Genomic DNA, 18788 nt, shown 5'->3' with positions numbered 1-18788 from the left:
GAAAACTAGACACAAAATTGATAAAACACTTATGTTATTAGAAGTGATCTTTAAGTCCTATAAGACAAAAAAGCCTATAATCAAGCCTTATAATCATATTATCAATTTAATATATAAACTGTAAAGACTGACTGAAATAGGGAATTAGAGACCTCCATTTTGCCTAAACAATGAGAAAACATTTTAACCTTAATACCAAAACATCACTGGGTCTTAGATTACTGCTTATACAACTAAAACAAGAGTTTGGACTTGTCCCATTGCATTTGTACGGAGAAGAGTAAGTAAATTATTAGATTACTGAGGATGAAATAATAATAATACTTCATTATACAGTATTCATTATACAGATGTATATTCATGATAAACTCTTTTATATAAATTTTATGTTATAACTGCATCTTATTCCCTATTTTCCTTTTTTCTGACTATTTTTTAAAGTTTCATTTTTCCCACTTTGTTCTGCTTTATTAAATAAATGAAGCAAAATAAATCTCATTGAAAGTCTATACTTCTTCATTCAAAACTATTTAAGATTTACCTTAATAAAGATAAAATATTTTTATCTAATAGTATTTTTGTGTCTTTACATAGTTCCTGTCTTCAACATGAAACATATAAATAGTTACTAGGCTTTGCTTTACACAATGTTAAAGATATACAAAACTGTGGTAAATATGCTTTTAAAATAATAATACTTACAAATATCCAAAGGGACAGTACTTGTCACATACTATGGGTTTGCATTTCTTAGGCCGTGGGTGGCACTGACAGATCTTACAGTTGTGGACATCTGTTTGGAAACCAAAGTCACAGTCTAAGGAACAATCTGACATGAGATTGGTACACCGCTCCTCCCCTGTGAAAGAACAAAGAAAGTTTAGTAAAAAGAGACAATGGTTATTTGTCTCAACAATTAAAGGCATATGGATACAGAATTCTCATCTTCCTCAGTCACCTACAATGGTAGGATTTCTACTATATTGTCTGATTATCTAAATTCCAGATTTTAAATATTCTCAAAGTGACTTATAATATAAAATATATTATTCCATATCAACATAACATTTTCATGAAATGATACGTCTATTTTAAGTAAATTTATGGACAAGGCAGTTAGGCTACTAAAATACATTAATGGGTTTTATTATCATATTGCCTTGCCCTTGTGCTTTTTCTTGATCATTCTTCTTTTCATTCAAAAGAAAGCTAAGCAATAAAAGGAAATAAAATTCTTAGTATTTGATACGAATGACTGGAAATTAACTTGTCAATTGGAAAGCTGACCACTACAATATTTTAAGGTAGCTCTATATTTTACCTGGTGCGTAAGAAATCAAATGTTTTCCATGTCTCATCTTTAAGGAGCTGAAAACTGCAAGTTATAGCTCTTGTATGTAAAGTTATTTTTAAAAACAGACATGTCAATAATATAAACAATAATGTTTTATTATAGTTTAAATGTTCCTATGACAGCACTGTTAAATAAACTTTATGTTTATACAAAACAAAAGAGCAAAGTAGCCATATTCCTCAATGTTATAAAAAGATAAATAACCTTCAATTATCAGAATAAAGGCCTGCATTGAGGACAGGCAAAAGGAGGCTGGAAGATGAGAGCCCAAAGGAGAGAATTTTGAAACCAGCTGGAAGCTCATATACGGGGCATTAGATAAGCAATATAGAACTTTTTCTTCCCTGCAAAACTCAAAATGGACTAACTGATAGTAAAATGCAGCAGAATTGCATTAGTAGTAATCAGTATTCCTTCAAGCCTGAGGCCTGAAAGTGACAATCTTTCAAAAGCTCTCTCGGGTTTGAAAAGTGTCAGCTATAATTACATGTTAAAGTCTTCCACAATAACGTTAGCTATTATGATAGTATTGTGTTTGGTTTTTTTCTTCAAATGATCCAATATGTTTTATAGCTTTTGTTCCAATATGTAAAACTGCTACGACAAATCATCTGTAATTATTTTTAACTTCTTCAAGTATTTAAGAAGAATAATCTATGCTATAAACAGCTTGATTAGCCTATATGTAACAGGGATAAGAAAATGTTTTGGATGGTAGACACCATCATGTTGATACTGATGCAAAATGAAAAACAGGATTTTAAAAAATACTTAAAATAATAATGTAATACAATCCTAACAGAATTTGAGTTTCCAAATTTATTGATTAATAGCAGTTTTAACAGGCGGTAATTTTTTTTTTATCAATATGCCATTGGTGCAGTAGCTGAACTGCTTTGTATCAACACATCAAAACTTAAAAAACAACCTATATTTTTATATATGATTTAACAAAGAGGTACTCCATCTACTGAAAATAATAAAGGTGTTCTGATCTTCTTGTTGCCCTACTAAAACATGGCAAAATCGATATTTGGAAATGTTTTATTTTATAAAATGAAAAACAGGATTTTCTAATAAAAACATCAGTATTTTGCATGAGCCAACTGAATTTTGAGGAAAAACATCAATATGAAATTTAAGAATATTTTTTTTCAAACAAGATAACTGAACATAGTATTTGTACTTACTAGTTTTACACTGGCAAATGCGACAACCATTTTGATCTAGCTTGAAGTCATAAATGCAGTCTGTCTCTTTTAGCGTACAGTTCACCAGAGAAGGACATGTAGGTGGACCTATTGTGATGTAGGTTGGCTCTAATGAAAAAAGCGAACATATGGTTATAAATTACCAATGTTTGATACAGTGTATCATATTAGATTCTAAAAGTGGAAATGTGGGAGGGAGGCTAAGAAATGTGAAATATAAACAAGCAAAGAACAAACAATAAGGCTTTGATATATAGACAATTCCTGTAAAAGCCTGAAACCATAATTCAAACTCAGATGTAGTTATCATAGGAGTTCTTTAAAACCATTGCTAATAATGGGAGACACAAGTTTTACGTCTAAAGCTCTTTGCCAAATATGGCTGGGTTAACCAATTATGACAGTTCCTGTCAAAATTGGACTAGTGCAATAGATTGTAAGAGAAGCTGCCTTGGAAAGTGGCTCAGAAGCTGCAACTAATGTATTGGTAAAGTTGCTAATAGGGTTTAAAATGCTAGGAACATGTTATGCCTGTAGACTGACTAGCAGCCAGCCTACTTCCAAATCAATTTACATGTTCATGTTCATTAATAAAAGCCCAACAGAGTTTAGGACTGAGACAACTAAGAAATGCCTTTTACTTAAAACAGCAGTGTGGACATACTAAACCTACTTGTTTATCCATTTTTAAAATTTGGCTAAAGTTAGTTTTAGTTTGTTGTAAACTTTTAAGCTGCTACTATTGGTAGCTATATAAAGCTGTATTTTTTAAAAACTTGAGTTATCTTTGCCCTTGTATTAGAATTATTTTTAATGAGTAGTATTTTTAAACAAACAAATTGTGTTATAAATTGCATGCCAGTATTCAAGTAACAGATTTATGAAAAAAAGAGAATGCTTTATGTGCTAATTACAACCTAGAGGTAATTAAAATCCTTAAGAGTTTCTTAAAGAAAAGAACAGTGCAAGTTATTCAGGAATAAAATCCCACTGACCCGATCAATGCTGAAAATTAAAGCTTTTGAATTAAATTAGATCTAACAAGAAGCTTTTTCAAACTGAAGTTAGAAAAGGAAGTGTATTAATAAAATCATTATCAATTAGACAAACCCTTCAATTTTGCTTCAGCATTCTTCTAATTATTGCAATAAATTATAGGAACAGTTTAACAGTATACATTTTAGCAATTAGCATAGAATTTTAATGAAGGCAAAATTTTATTTTGTCCAATTGCCCAAAATTGCTTAGCATTGATGATTTATTGAACTCAGAAATGAAACAATTTAAAAGTTTGCAATCATATAAATAGCCCCCATCTGGATATGTGATTATCTGCCATCTAGTCAGTGTTGATTCTCAGAAGCACAGATAGGTCTTCACTAGAATAATTTGTTCCTATCCTGGCCCTTCAGATCTTAATGCACCCATTATCCAGTGAAATTAAGTGTCTCCACCATACTGCCAATCATCTTTTTCTCTTATCTTTTCTAGAATTATGGACTCAACAGAGCTGCATCTTTGCCCACAGTACCTGTGCCTGGTCATTTGTGCCCAAAGTGAGAATTCTGATTGATTTGTTCTATAATCCATTTGTTTTCTTAGGTACCCATAATATTATGAAGAATCTTCTGCTATACCACAGTTCAAAAGCTTCTGCCCGGTTTCTTTAAAGTTAACCTTTTCTTCCAATGGAAAGACCATTGGGTGCATGGTTCCCATACATACACTGTTGCTTTGGAATATATTTTCCAAAACCTTCATAGTTACCTACTAGTGTTAGCCATGGTATACCATATTTTTTGGAGTATAAGATGCTCTGAAGTATAAGACCCACCTAGCTTTTAGAGAGGAAAACATGAAAAAAAAATCTGCCTCTGCTTCTCAGTAATTTGTCTCCTTGCAGCAAGCAGCCTGTTTCAGTTTCAGCACAGCCTGATTAGCACAAGAAAAAAAAATCTGCCTCTGCCTCCTAGCAATTTTCCTCCTTGCAACAAAGAGTTTCAATTTTAGCACAGCCTGATTAGCACAAGCAGCTGATTATTGGTTGGATCGGCCTCCCAACATTAGCTGTTTCAGACTGCAGGGATTGCCATAGTCTATTGCTGTGTCTGCGTGCCCCATTTTCGGCATCCACATCCCATTTTCAGCCTCTATATGGCCCATTTTCTGCCTCCACACATCCCATTTTCCGCCCATTCCGGGCGGCGGGGATCAGAATGGGTGGAAAATGGGATGCAAAGACTGAAAATGGGGTGCATGGAGGCGGCAATAAGCAATGGCACTCACTGCAACCTGAAACAGCTGATGGGCGGGAAGCCATCCAATATCTAAAACCAGCAATATTGTCTAATCTTAATATATGTGGTGGATAATGTGTAAATTCTAATCATATTACAATGCTCAGTAAACACCTTTGGAAGAATCTTTGAATTGTGAACAACATTAAAGGATATTCTAACAATCTAACATGAAGCTATTAAAAAATGTTATCGTTGTCCATGAAAGATTGAAGATGATAAACCAAAGTGAGCTGAGACATTCGCAGCCACTGTAGCCCCCAAATCCCTGGCTCTGCACTATTCTAATGCAAACATTATTTATAAATATTAGTATTTTCTTTGTTGCTTGGTATTATTATTCTGTTATTAATGCCACATCAACTATCTCACTTTGGAATGAACAAGTAGAGCTAGATGTCATCTTTATCCAAACACTGGGTAACCCCACACATCTGTTTTTAACACCTATAGTGAATTTTCGTTACATTTTTATTTTAGTATTTTTCTTGCAATGAAGGAGAGAAAAGATTATGCAGCTGGAAATGTCTTTATATATGTCTTTTCCAAATGTACATATAATCTATGAGAAAATCAGTACTGAACATTTTTTTTTCAGATGCCATTCTTATTCTATTTTATTATATAACATTTTAAATTATATTTATTTAAAAAAATTATATACATATAATTTTGGGTTAAAATATGGTATTTAAAATATTTTTTATCTGAAAAACAATATTCATATTAATCTAATATCTATAAATTATCAATAAATGAACCATATATATTTAGCTTGTTGAAACTTTCCCTCATCCACTGACATTGCTGTTTTTATTCACAAATATCTCCTGGTTTCCAATTACTCTATTTTTCTAAAATTTGGAAAGATAACCATTAGATTTTCCCCTGAATAATGCCACAATATTTATACTACAAGGTAAATTATTGTAGACTTTTTCTTTATAATATTTGAAATATTATATAACTACTTCCATTATGTTCATTTTCCTTTTATGCTTTTTAAAAACAAGTTTATCACTATATTCTTCCATTCAGAGAGATACCTCTTGAGATACAGCAATTTTGTATGCATGCCTGGGTCCTAATAAGCTGAGAAAGAGAACAAAAGAAATAATTTTATTTCCCACCCCCCACAAAAATGTAGCTTTTAAAACAAAACAAAACAAACACCCCCACAGCTATTCTCACTTCACTGAACAAGACTCAACAAATAAAGCCAGCTACAGTCAGGCTTCTAGCTATTTGAATAGGCAAACAGTTAAGTTTGAAAAAGCCCATATGGTCATGTGATCTAGGTTAATCTTTCAGTGCTGCCCTTGACAAACTGCAGGAGAAAGCCTGAGTGAACAGATGATGAGACAATAAACAGAAAATTACTTTTCATTGCTATACATTTTAGAAATGGAAGAATTTAAGAAAAATTGTATCCTTTAATATTAGATTTGAAATAAGCATTACATGTACAGATATACACACAAATTTATTAATGTGTTACTGTAATGTAATTATGAGAGACACCATTAAAATGATTTCCTAAGCCTAAAAAAGAGTCTAAATGGGAAAAAAAATCACTCACACTGCAGTATTTAATAATGTAAGTTAATGTTGCAATTTTATTTTAAAGTTATAGCTATTTTAAGATGATTAACATAACACTTCAAATAACTACTCATTTTTATAGTTTCAGGTTTCATTTAATACAGTCAGTGAATTCTTTAATCCAGTGACTCATATCTGCTTCTGTAAATATTCAGCAATTTGATTTTTGAGTCAGAAAAGTATTTTAAATCTCCCAAAAGTAAACTTTAATTTTTATTTCAATCCTTTCCTTCTTTAATTATTATTTGCTGAACAATTCTAACTGAGTAGGTCACAAAACATTTAATATTAAAGAGCCAAAGTGTTTGTAGTCTTATCCATGAAAACTTATAATGTTGGTTTTCCAGTTTCCCTCCTTATATTGGGGGGGGGGGGGGTTTGATAACTAGTCCACTTTCAATGTAAAATTGAAATTGACAAATTTTCTTGCCTCATTAAACAGTGTATACACTATGTTTGTAGAAAATCTTGAACATTTTAGAGCTTGCATCTATTTGCAAGAATGGTGAAAAAAGTTCTATCAAAAGAGTAGGTATAGAGTTCTAAGAGATCTAAAGGCATTCACAAGAAGAGATTCAAATTCTTTATGCTTTCCTAGGATTTTTAGTAAACCAGGATGCTTTTTATGCAACTCAGGATGGCTAAATAAATTGCCTTGAGAGCATATAGTTTCTTTATATATACAAAATTCTTAGTCCAAAGCCCTTCAAATAATTTGTCCAATCATCCAGATCAGGCTGTGTGAAAAACAAGCATTAATCAGTAACCACCTCTAATTAATCTTGGCATTCATTTAGGCTTTTCAAACCGCATCATTTTTATTGCCTTTCACTGAATGGATTTCAGTTAAAACTATCTAATAACACTATATACTCCATCTGTTTAAACCTGCCAGCATATTTGATATTTATTATCAATTAGATTTTGTTTTTTTTTATTGCTAAGCAACCATGTACATACTTTTAATATTATAAAAATATGCAAAATCTCTTTTTCTCTCATACCAAATGTTCAATGTGAAAACAGAATAAGTGTGAAGAAAAAGTTTTGTTTACTCATGGTTTTTGCCAAGAGAGAGAGAATTTTCTGTTCCCTAAAATACAAAAGCCCTTAGCACAAACACTTTTTATCGATGCCTCACAAAACAATTTTCAGGAAAAAAAGACCAAGGTGAGGAATTTCTTCTGTTCTGCAATGTTTCTTCAGTTCTGAATAAAGGAGGTGTTACATAGCTGAACTTGTCCTCTGACTTAGTAAACTAGACAATTTAAATTCTGTTTCTAGGCTGACCATAAAAAAATCTAGAAGACTTAAGAGAAATACTGCAAAGCATTATGATGGAAGAAACTGTTATGGATAGGAACAGATATCATCATATTTCAACGTAACTTATTGGGGAATATCCAAACAATGGCTGCATTCTCCCAAACAACATGTACTCCTGATCATCATATATGTTGGTCTGCTCAGTTTTATCAACTAAATAGAAAGAGAGCATAACTTTTCTCATTCATTAGTAGAATAGGTAGGAATTGGATTTTTACGGTTATTCAAAAACCCAGAGTTGGTAGGTGATTACATGACCTAGAGAGTTAAAGAATGAAATGTACACCCTGGAGTGTTTACTATACCATGGGTTCCTTCTGAAACTTTTTTTAGAATTGCTGCAACTGTATGTAGATGTCGCCACATACCTATGCTGTGAAGGAGTTGATGGGTAAGCATAGGTTGCAGATGGTTACAGACAGGCAAATGTGCATACCTAAATCCCAATTGCGTGTTGTGTGGAGGTGTGCATCGTGCATGCTGATTGGTTGATCTGAAAGCCTGTTCTGTGCTTTGCTGTTTGAGCGCCCCATAGCCAGAACATTAACATGTGCAGATGTATAAGTGCAACAGCTATGCACCTATGCAAATGATAGACGTATACGTTCCCCGACGTGCAGTAATAGAGAAGTCTAATCCAGGCTTGAGAGATATATCTTTCACTTCATTTTAAACCCAATCTAAAATATTAATACCTCCTTCATTCCTTCAAGTCATCCAATATGAACAAAAGATTTTTAGTTGAGCTGAAGATTTCATTTCACATTAAATCGTGGAGCAGGCAGCAACTACCGTTTGTTCAAAAAGCTTAGTACAAAACTTATCTATGTTTCCTCTAAACGTGTCTTTGTGAGCATAGCAACAAAAATATGTATTGTAAAATGAATGGGAAAGCAGAAATTTCATCTCTTTCGTCAAGATTCTTTGATGTATTGGTTTTCTTCTGATTCATGTTTTTCTAGTTCTCTTTTCTGAAATTCCTGCTTCCCTACGCTCTACTTCATCAGCTGATTTTTCACTGGCTACTTCTATGTTTGGCATCCTTGTTCCAGAAACTGATTCTTAACTAATACTGCACAGGAAAAGCATTTGGGTAATCTGTTTTGCATAATAAATGTACTGTGACCAGAATTATTATTTGCAAGCTGTACAACTTGAACCTCTAAGTCAAATGCAGACTACAGTTCAAAGCATTCATCAAGCTTCTTCTTCTTTGCCTCCTCCCCAAAATCAGCAATCCAAAGCAAAACCTTGAAAGACCATTATATTGCCATTTGGCTTCACTGATTATAAACTTTGCAAGTTTGCAGTACAAATGTCACCAAAATTTTGGCTCTGAATTTTCCTGGAAATCTCATTAATTTTCTCCTCTGTTTTTACTCTATGGTAGGCTTTCTGGTGTTACATTAAGTATGGAAACTACAGTTATGTGTTTCCACTATAGGTACAAGCTTTAAGGGTATTTCTTTTATTCAGATAAGCAAAAAAGTCATACATAAACAGACATGTATTCATTTTTCAGACATCTGGAAAGTTATTAAGTGACTCCCACAGCCTTTTGCATTCCCTAACAATTATTTCTGTTCATGAGAAGGAAAAGAACAAAAAGTTTTTGGCAGGGGAAGTCAAAAGTAATTTATATAATTTATGTTTATGAAGTAAAAATATAATTATTAAGCGGTGCTTAAAATTAATAATATATTGTAAGACCAACCCTTACCCTGGTTTTGTGGTTTAAAATGGTAAATAGGCCAAATCCTAGTGTCTGTTCATTCTTCCAAAGTCATGAAAAGCAATTCTTGGTAGTGCAGCAGGATATACAACACAGTCAAAAGGTGGAATATATCCTTGTACAAGACATTATTTTTATAGAGGGTAACATTAAATGTAAGCTATAGTTGTAAATGTTTCTTTAACATTTCTAAAATATTTTTGCATTATTTAAAAATGAAGTCAAATGTCTCAAAATAAGCAGAAATATTTAGTTAACTCAATAGTTTGTTTGCCTCTGACAGAACTATCTTTAATGATCTTTTTAAACTTCCGTGCTCTTTGTGGAACATTGTCAATCTTCCAAAAAAAGTTAAATACTGCCTTCTGCGCTATAGAATATGCGTTTACTTAAGCTTCCTGGAAAAACATTCATATCATTCCAAGGGTGACTAAATGTTTTCCATCTTCATAGTTAGCATTCCAGACAGCTTTTCTTTTCCCTGAGTTCATTACATGAAAAATACCAGTTCCAAGTTCAGATGCAGAGAATTTCCTTCCTTGTGTCCAAATTCCTAATGCAGCAACAAAATATTTTAGAACTACATTGCTTAGCTTTATCTTTTAATTAAACTTTTACAGAATAAATAGAAGTACGGAGTTTACAAAATCATAAGAGGTCAAAAAAAGGTTCTGGAAACCTTTTTAGAAAAAAATCTGAATATAGTAAATCTCTGAAGAAAGATTAGTTGAACCCTGTTCTTTATTAAAAAGAAAGAGCCCATTCAGAATCTCAGCTTTTTAATATGAAGGACAAAGCAGGTTTGCATTTTCAAAAGGGATATATATATCTTAAAACTACACTGCTGGATTCCAATCTCTACATTTGATTGCCTATAAGGTTATAAGGCCATATGAATGAGCTACATCTCAAGTCACAATTTGCTATGAATTTCCCTTAAGCATTCAGGCAAGAAATCAAAGTAACAAGTTATGGGCAATGAGAAAGATTAGTCAGGAAAGGAGTTCTACGGTTAAAAAAATGTAAAATACTCATGATCCATCACTAGTCTTCCATATACTGGGTTACTGAATAGCTGCAGTACAGCATTTCTGTCTGTAAGACTCAAGCATGGTTTTGAAAACTATTTTCTAAGCCTGCAAAAAGGAAAATGTGGGGGATAAGTTTAAAAGTCTTATATTCACTTTCAGGGTTTGTGAACACTTCCTAATAGTTTTACAACGATGTTGTAAACAAGGCAATTTAGCCTTATTAGATACATATATACATATACATACATACATACATACATACATACATACATACATACATACATACATACATCTTCTACAAACTTGAAATTTGGCATGTATGTTCCTCTTGGCTTTTAGGTGCTCGGTAACCAAGGATTTTTCGAAATGACCATCAGAGCATTAGTATTCCGTATATTATTATTAACATGCTCTGATGCTAAGGAGTTAGACGTTCTACTCCCCCTCCCCAACTGAAAATTTGGACATGGGCGTGGTCAGCATGTGACTCAACTGGCCTGCTGGCTGAGAGTTTGGAGAGGAACCTGAAGGAGAGAAGGTGATAATATAGGTGGGGCTTCTGTGGGGCAAACCTGAGGGAGAGAAGAGGATAGGATAGGAGAGGCTTCTGTGGGGCAAGCCTGAGGGAGAGAAGGGGTAAGGAGAGGTCGATGATAACTACTCATTAATTTTCAAGCTTTAAGTGTCCATTTATCAAGCTCGATCACATAGTTTCGTAGTGGAGCACGGGCATTCAGCTAGTCTCTCTATATAAAAGTGAAATACCACTCATGCATCATCACGAAATCCCCAGGACCATAAAGCCCACAAACTTAAAATTTGGCACGTATGTTCCTCTTGTCTTCTAGGTGCTCGCTAAGAAAGAATTTTTTGAAATGACCATCAGAACTTTAGTATTTCTTATATTATTATTATTACCATACTCTAATGCTAAGGAGATAGAAGTTCTACTCCCCCTCCCCAAAGGGAGAGAAGGGGTAACATAGAAGAGGCTTCTGTGGGGCAAGCCTGAGGGAGAGAAGGGGATAAGATAGGTGGGGCTTCTGTGGAGAAAACCTGAGGGAAAGAAGGGGATAAGATAGTGGGGTCTCTGTGGGGTAAGCCTGAGGGAGAGAAGGGGATAGGAGAGGATCAATAGGGCCAGCCTGGGGGAGAGAAAGGGGATAGGAGAGGCTTCTGTGGGACATACCTGAGGGAAAGAAGGGGAGAGGAGAGGCCAATCATAACTATTCATTAATGTTCAAGCTTTAACTGTCAATTTATCTAGCCTGATCACATGGTTCCGTAGTGAAGCACGGGTATCCAACCCAACTAGTATCTAAGATCCAAAAGACCCACTACAGATAATCCTTGATTTACAGCAGCAATTGGGAAAGGAATTTCCATTGGTAAAAACCACATCACTTAATAATGACAATCCCTGCAAGCCCGGTTGCCATTGTCCAGAGCTGCTTGATACTGAAATGGGCAGCATATAAATCTCTCTCTCTCTCTCTCTCACACACACACACACACTCACACACACAAAATCCCATGGTATTTAGGTGAAGAAATTTCCTGTTGACTTTCCACAACCAAAGTCAGTGGGGAAGCCAGCGGGAAATAGAAAATGCCAGGGAAGTGGTTGCTACTGGATGGAGAAGGACTTAAGGGGGTATAGGAGAAGTGTGTAATTGGGGAGGGAGGTATGCAGGGGAGGGTTGGAAATGGTGTGCATGGGCAGTCCTGAATAGTGTGCAAGAGGATGTGTATGGCACTGTGGAGATCGGGAAGGGTGTAGGAGATACGCCTGACACAGGGTACACAAGGCAAGAAAAGTTGTAAATGGTGATTACATGATTGCAAGGCATTAGTTAACCAGTCATAAGTGTGAACACTTTGCCAAGCAGCCAGACTGTGATCACATGATTGTAAAAGGTACTGAGATGGCTGCCATTCTGAGAACCAGACATAATCAAGACTGTTGTAAGTTTGAATGGTTTCTGAAGATATAGTTATAGCTCGAGCGCTACGAGTAAGGCAGATATCTGATCATATCTGACTGACCACATGACAATGTATTATCATCATCCTTTCCATGAAAGCTGTAGATCAAAACGAAAAAAAGTTTGAATAATAAAATTAAAGTGGGTCTGAAACTCTACCAAGTGAGAAAAAAATGACTATATAGTGAAAACTGGCACAAAAAAATGCTCTGTAAATCTGTAAATTAATTACAGATGTAGAGATTTTTCAAATAATGTCATGTCTCCCCCTTTGTTTTGCAGATAATACGGCAGCAGCCTGTATTATCTAATGTCTAGTGCAGTCATACAAAACCTTACTCTGCTCCAAAACGAGTTCTATTCATTGCAGTTAAAGCTGATGGCACACGTTCTTTCTGTTATTAGATAAGGGAAGGGCTTTTGTTATGTTTTTAAAAATAGGAACACTTTATAATCAAAGCTATCCATCCTTCCCCACAAAAAAAGACAGGTAATTAATTTTTTTCATGTCTGACCTTCACACATTGGGCAACATTCTCCTGGAACCTTTACAGGGTTCAAGCAACTTTGTCCACAGGCTGTGGCCACACAATGGGACTCTCCATTGATGCACTGGCAGAAAGTACAATCATCTTCCCTCCAGCGGTCACCATGTGCTTGAATCTGACTATTAGCATAACATCCTGCAGGGTTGCTAATTGGAGAGATGGAATCTGAAAGCAAACAAGCAAATTAAACAAAGCTTAAATAGTTTAATTCACCTACAATGATTAATGAATATTCCATGTTGGTAACAATGGGTTGAAGTTCTCAGAATTCATTAAGTCAAGGCTATGTACAGGCAGTTGTTGATTTACAACAGTTCATTTAGTGACCACTTGAAATTAGAATGGAACTGAAAAAAAGTGACTTATGACCGCTTCTCACACTTACAACCATTGCAACATTCCCATGGTCACAAAGTCAAAATTCAGACGCTTGGAACTGATTCATATTTATCACAGTTGCAGTGTCTTGGGGTCATGTGATCATCTTTTGGGACCTTCTGACAAGCAAAGTCAATAGGGAATCCAGATTCACTTAACAACTGTGTCACTAACTTAACAACTGCAATGATACCCTTAACAACTGGGGCAAGAAAGGTCATAAAATGGGGCAAAAGTTACTTAATAAAAGTCTCAATTGTGATCGTAAATTGACCACTACCTGTACTTTAAAGCTGTCAAAAAAACTTCTTCTGAACGTTATGACAATTAATTATTAGTAGTACCTAATGTGATGATGTCTATTTTCATAGGAAAATAACAGAAATATGCTTTTATTGGAAATGTGTTTTGAGCAATGGAGATTATATCAAATTACAATTAGCCTTGCACTATTAATCAGAGTTGTGCATAATGACAATAGTGCATATACATTTATATATACCGTACTTTTCCGAGTATAAGACGCACCTTTTTTCCTCAAAAAAGAGGCTGAAAATCTGGAGGCGTCTTATACATCGAATACAGCATTTATTTGCCTCCCGAAACCCCGCCACTTCATCAAAATGGCCGTGCATAGCCTTATGGAGGCTTTCTTAGAGCTCCTGGGGGCTGGAGAGGGCAGAAATGAGTGAAAAACGGGCTGTTTTTGCCCCCCCTCCCCCCGAAGCACTTATAAGCCTCCATAAGGCTATGCATGCAATCTTTTTTACAGAAAATGGGTCCGTTTTTGCAAAAAACTGGCCTTTTTTGCTCATTTTTGCTCCCCCCCAAGAGCACTCTTCAAGCCCCCCCCCCCACCCAAGGCTATTCATGTCTTTTTTTGAAAAAAAAACCAGGCCTGTTTTCATGAAAGACGGGCCGTTTTTGGGAGGTTTGCAGATTGCAAAAACTTTTTTTCCCTTTTGGAAAAAAGTTCTTTAACTGATTGATGAGAACTACATCGATCAAGTGCTGTGCCAGCAGAAACACCTACCTGCTGTATTTCTCTCTATTTTTCTCTCTCTCTCTCCCTTTATCTACCTACCTACAAATAATTCTCTCTCTCTCCCTACCTATCTACTGTATTTCTCTCTCTCTCTATTTCTCTCTCTCTCCCTTTCTCTATCTACCTACCTACCTAACTACTCTCTCTCCCTATCTACTGTATTTCTCTCTCTCTTCTATTTCTCTCTTGCTATCCCTCTACCTACCAACCTACCTACTCTCTCTCCCCCTACCTATCTACTGTATTTCTCTCTCTCTATTTCTCTCTCTCTCTCTCCCTAACTACTCTCTCTCCCTACCTATCTACTGTATTTCTCTATATATATATATTTCTCTACCAACCTACCTACTCTCTCTCCCCCTACCTATCTACTGTATTTTTTTCTCTCTCTTTCTATTTCTCTCTATCCCTCTACCTACCTACCTACCTACCTACCTACCTACCTACCTACCTACCTACCTACCTTCTCTCTCTTTCTCTCTCCCTTTATCTACCTACCTACCTACCTACTCTTTCTCCCTTTATCTACCTACCTACCTACCTACCTACCTACCTACCTACCTACCTACCTACTCCCTCTCTCCCTACCTACCTACTGTATTTCTCTCTCTTTCTCTCCCTCTTTATTCCTTTACCTACCTACTTTTTTTAAAAAAAAATGTGCCTCTTTAAAACCTTGGTGGGTCTTATACTCGGTGCGTCTTACGCTCAGAAAAATACAGTAAATGTATTAAAAATATAAATAACCAAACTCATTCAAGTTGGACCAATGTCAAGTTTCTTTCATATCAACTTTTAATTATTGCTATAAAATATTATATTTAGCTTTTAATGTTTATCAATTCCTGAAGCCAAGCGACAAAAGAAATTACCTTCGCATACTGGACAGCACTCTCCTTCGGGTACATAGTATCTGTCGCAGTGTAGCTCTCCACATTGTGCGGAGAAACAAATAGATACACCACCTTGGCATTGACAAAACCGACAAGTGTCCATTCGGAACATGTCTCCATCATTATATTCCACGCTATTAAATATACACGCTGGCTTCACTTCTAAAAATAGCAAAAAAGGAGAAGGTATTTTTCATGGAGATGTTGAACAACATTAAACACTAGAAGGCTTTGTTCCTGAAATTGAGTTTTGTGCAATTAGCTAGTCTTAATTCAGACAAGAATCAGTATATCTGTTAAACTGGATTTTTGGTTTCAGAGATTCTGGGGTATTTTCCATTTAAATATATAACAACATCTAACCAATGTTGATTATATCCAATTCTTTCTCAGAGCATGCTTCATGGTATAAGAAAAAGATTTTATGGCACTTGTAGTGCTCGTAAAGGAATGGATGATCAATAGTAATTAATAAATCTATGAATTTTGATATGGTTTTTTTTCCAGGAAGGAAAAAGTTTATTGAAAAATCTATTACTAGCTGTATTTACACATCAGAGTATGCCATAAAGTACAGTATGCATAGTACAAAAGCATATCTTGTAAAGCCTAAATCAAACAACTATTATCACAAAAATATTTCCAACTGGCCAGGAAACAGAAATGCAACAGGTACCACATTCCTTGCCTTCCTTATTAATAGTTAATAGTTGGAAGTAGACATTCAGTGTAATTGACTAACTTTCCCTACTTCTATTTTCTATAACGAAAGGTGGGGTAATGGGAAAGGTGGGGTAATGGAAGTCGTCTGTGCCATTATTTCTCCAAATTTAGCTTGATGACAGAATTTAAATTTGAGGAGAGGGGAATACACAAGACTGGCCTGAAGGGTTCAGCTGTTAAACTCGAGCAGGTTTGAGGATCTCAAGAAAGGTCAGCTAACTGTAACATTTATTTTTATTGTGTTTTTGCCCTCAGGTGTAGAGCATGGTCCTTTTTGGATGACGACTACCACTTTTATATTTTTATGCAATGAGATTGGGAACTGATCTTACAAGTTATAACATTATTAGAATCATAATTTCTAAGGTAACATGAACAGCCAGGCTTGTACACACCTTGCCTTCATATCAAATACAGCATAAAAGCTTTAATTGTGCAAATATTTTTTTTTTCCTTGAAGGGTCATAAGGACAAGACATACAAATATAGTTGCAGGAAAAATGTCAAAATATGGTAACATACTACCTATTATTTCCCACAATTCAAAGACAGAAAGCTAAGAATACATATAACGGTTGCCTATTGTCCCAGCATTACAATACCCATTTTTTTTACCATTTCATAAATACTGGTTGTAATCCAATTAGAGACTCTGATTGACAATATTATACAAACTTTACAATTAAATGAATGATCAAAAAAGAATAAAGTATTTAGTAGTACCAGAATACAATGGAAAATGCACAGCTTGAGCTTGTTGTACCATCAGTTTGCTTTCTTAGATTAGTACTGCAAATTTTTTTTAAAAATATTCCTATTAGAACTAGTTACAGCAAAAGCAGGAAAAGAAATTTAAATAAACTTGCTATTTACAGGTGCTAGGCCTGTTCTTTAGTCAAATATCATACCATAACTACTTAAATGGAATTACTATTAATTAATAAAAAATCCTGGACTATAACTGCTTTTTTACTATCATTATTACACAAAAAAATTACAGAAATACTTCTGGGGCAGCTTTAAAAGAGTCAGATAAAAAATACTGCATCAATTCATCTATAGCTATCTACTTCTTTGTATAGTTATATTAACGCTTATGTGCCTTGAAAAAATTATGCAGCATTTTGAATAGTATTTTAAATATTGTATGATTTAACAATAGTCAGTGTAGTATGCTTTAATTCCTTCCCTTCTGAAATCTTATACTCAAGACAGCCTTTATTATAATATATATTATTATATAAAAGTAAAAGGTTGATGTTGTAATATGATTATTTTCTACTGTGCTAAAAAGAGCTGGAAGCCAAAACTTCCTTTTTCCCTTTCTACTCCATATATTCTCATTTCCCCTTTTCCCTCCCCTAATTTCCCACTATGTTCATTTTTCTGTGTATTTTATATTCCAATAAACTAATAATTTTTGATATAGGAAAAAAAAGACAGCTTTGAGGTGATTAGTAGCATAATGTTTTTTAAAACGTAAGATGTTTCAGTTTATAATCTAGAACCGGGATGGCGAACCTATGGCATGCGTGCCACAGAAGGCATGCGGAGCCATTTGTCAGGCTATGCGAGGTGCTGCCCTGTCAGCTGGCAAGCACGCATGCACACACTGGCCAGCTGAGTTCACCCTTTTTTAAAGTCACTTTTTGCCCTCCCCAGGCTCCAAAGGCTTTATAGGAGCCTGGGGAGGGCGAAAAGAGCCCCCCGGAGGCTTCATGAGCTTCCCTGAAGCCTCCGGAGTGCAAAAAAACAGCCCTATGGGCAAACCAGAAGTTCTGGAATGGACTTCCGGTTTGCTCGGAGGGTCATTTTAAGTGCTCCGGAGGCTTCACAGAAGCCTCCTGAAGATCCCTGAAGCCTCCGGAGCACTCATAACGACCCTCCGAGCAAACCAGAAGTCACTTCCGGTTTGCTCGTAGGGTCTTTTTTTGCCCTTCGGAAGCTTCAGGGAAGCCTCCTGAAGGCCCCTGAAGCCTCCGTGGGGGCAGAAGAGGCTTTTTTCACCCTCCCCAGGCTCCTATAAAGCCTCTGGAGCCTGAAGAGGGCGAAAAAAGATTGCAAAAAATGAGGGGGGGTCACACCTGTAGTGCGCGCATGCACATTGGGGGGGTCGTGCACTGCATTATGGGTATGGCATGCTCACACACGACCCTCCTGCGCTCCCTCCACTTATGGCATGTGAGCCAAAAAAGGTTCGCCATCGCTGATCTAGAACATTCATATCAAATTTATATTTGCATACTAGTTGCTTTCATAAATTTTAGTTGCATCTAATGAATGTTATTTATAATTGATTAAGTGATTTTAAATTACTTTTAAAATGTAAATACCTTTTATGGATTTAAAGATATTCAGTATTGATGCTTGTAGAGTTTATAATTTTATTGATGATGACCATGATGATGTGCCTTCAAGTCATAGTCTTGTGGTTTCTAGCCTGGTGCCTTAACTACTAACCCAAACTGACTCTATAATTTCATTAATATTGGAATAATTTTCTTTGCCCAGGATTACCGATAAGATTACCATAAATCCAATTTTACTTGGTTACACCATGCTATACTGACATAAAGGATGAGCATTTGCAAAAGCATTCTGAGTCTTAATAGTAATTTTACATAGTAACTCCATTTTGCGGATAATAAATTCTATTAAAATGT

At 35.2% G+C, this 18788-nt stretch overlaps 1 protein-coding gene across 2 annotated transcripts in view; it reads right to left on the bottom strand.

The window, feature by feature from the left end:
* The window catches only part of CRIM1 (cysteine rich transmembrane BMP regulator 1), a 148358-nt gene that overhangs the window by 30382 nt on the left and 99188 nt on the right, over positions 1-18788 (bottom strand). For both annotated transcript variants that reach the window (XM_081941882.1, XM_081941883.1), the window contains 4 exons: positions 15382-15564; positions 13054-13251; positions 2545-2673; positions 703-859 (listed from right to left, as the gene is read on the bottom strand). In XM_081941882.1, coding sequence (XP_081798008.1) covers positions 703-859; positions 2545-2673; positions 13054-13251; positions 15382-15564 — 667 coding nt within the window. The remainder of the gene's footprint in view (positions 1-702; positions 860-2544; positions 2674-13053; positions 13252-15381; positions 15565-18788) is intronic.

Source organism: Natrix helvetica (assembly GCF_964273705.1).
Source record: "Natrix helvetica genome assembly, chromosome: 2".
Classification (NCBI taxonomy): Eukaryota; Metazoa; Chordata; class Lepidosauria; order Squamata; family Natricidae; genus Natrix; species Natrix helvetica.
The sequence above is the reverse complement of the archived record's forward strand: the minus strand, read 5'-3'. Positions and strand labels throughout refer to the sequence as shown.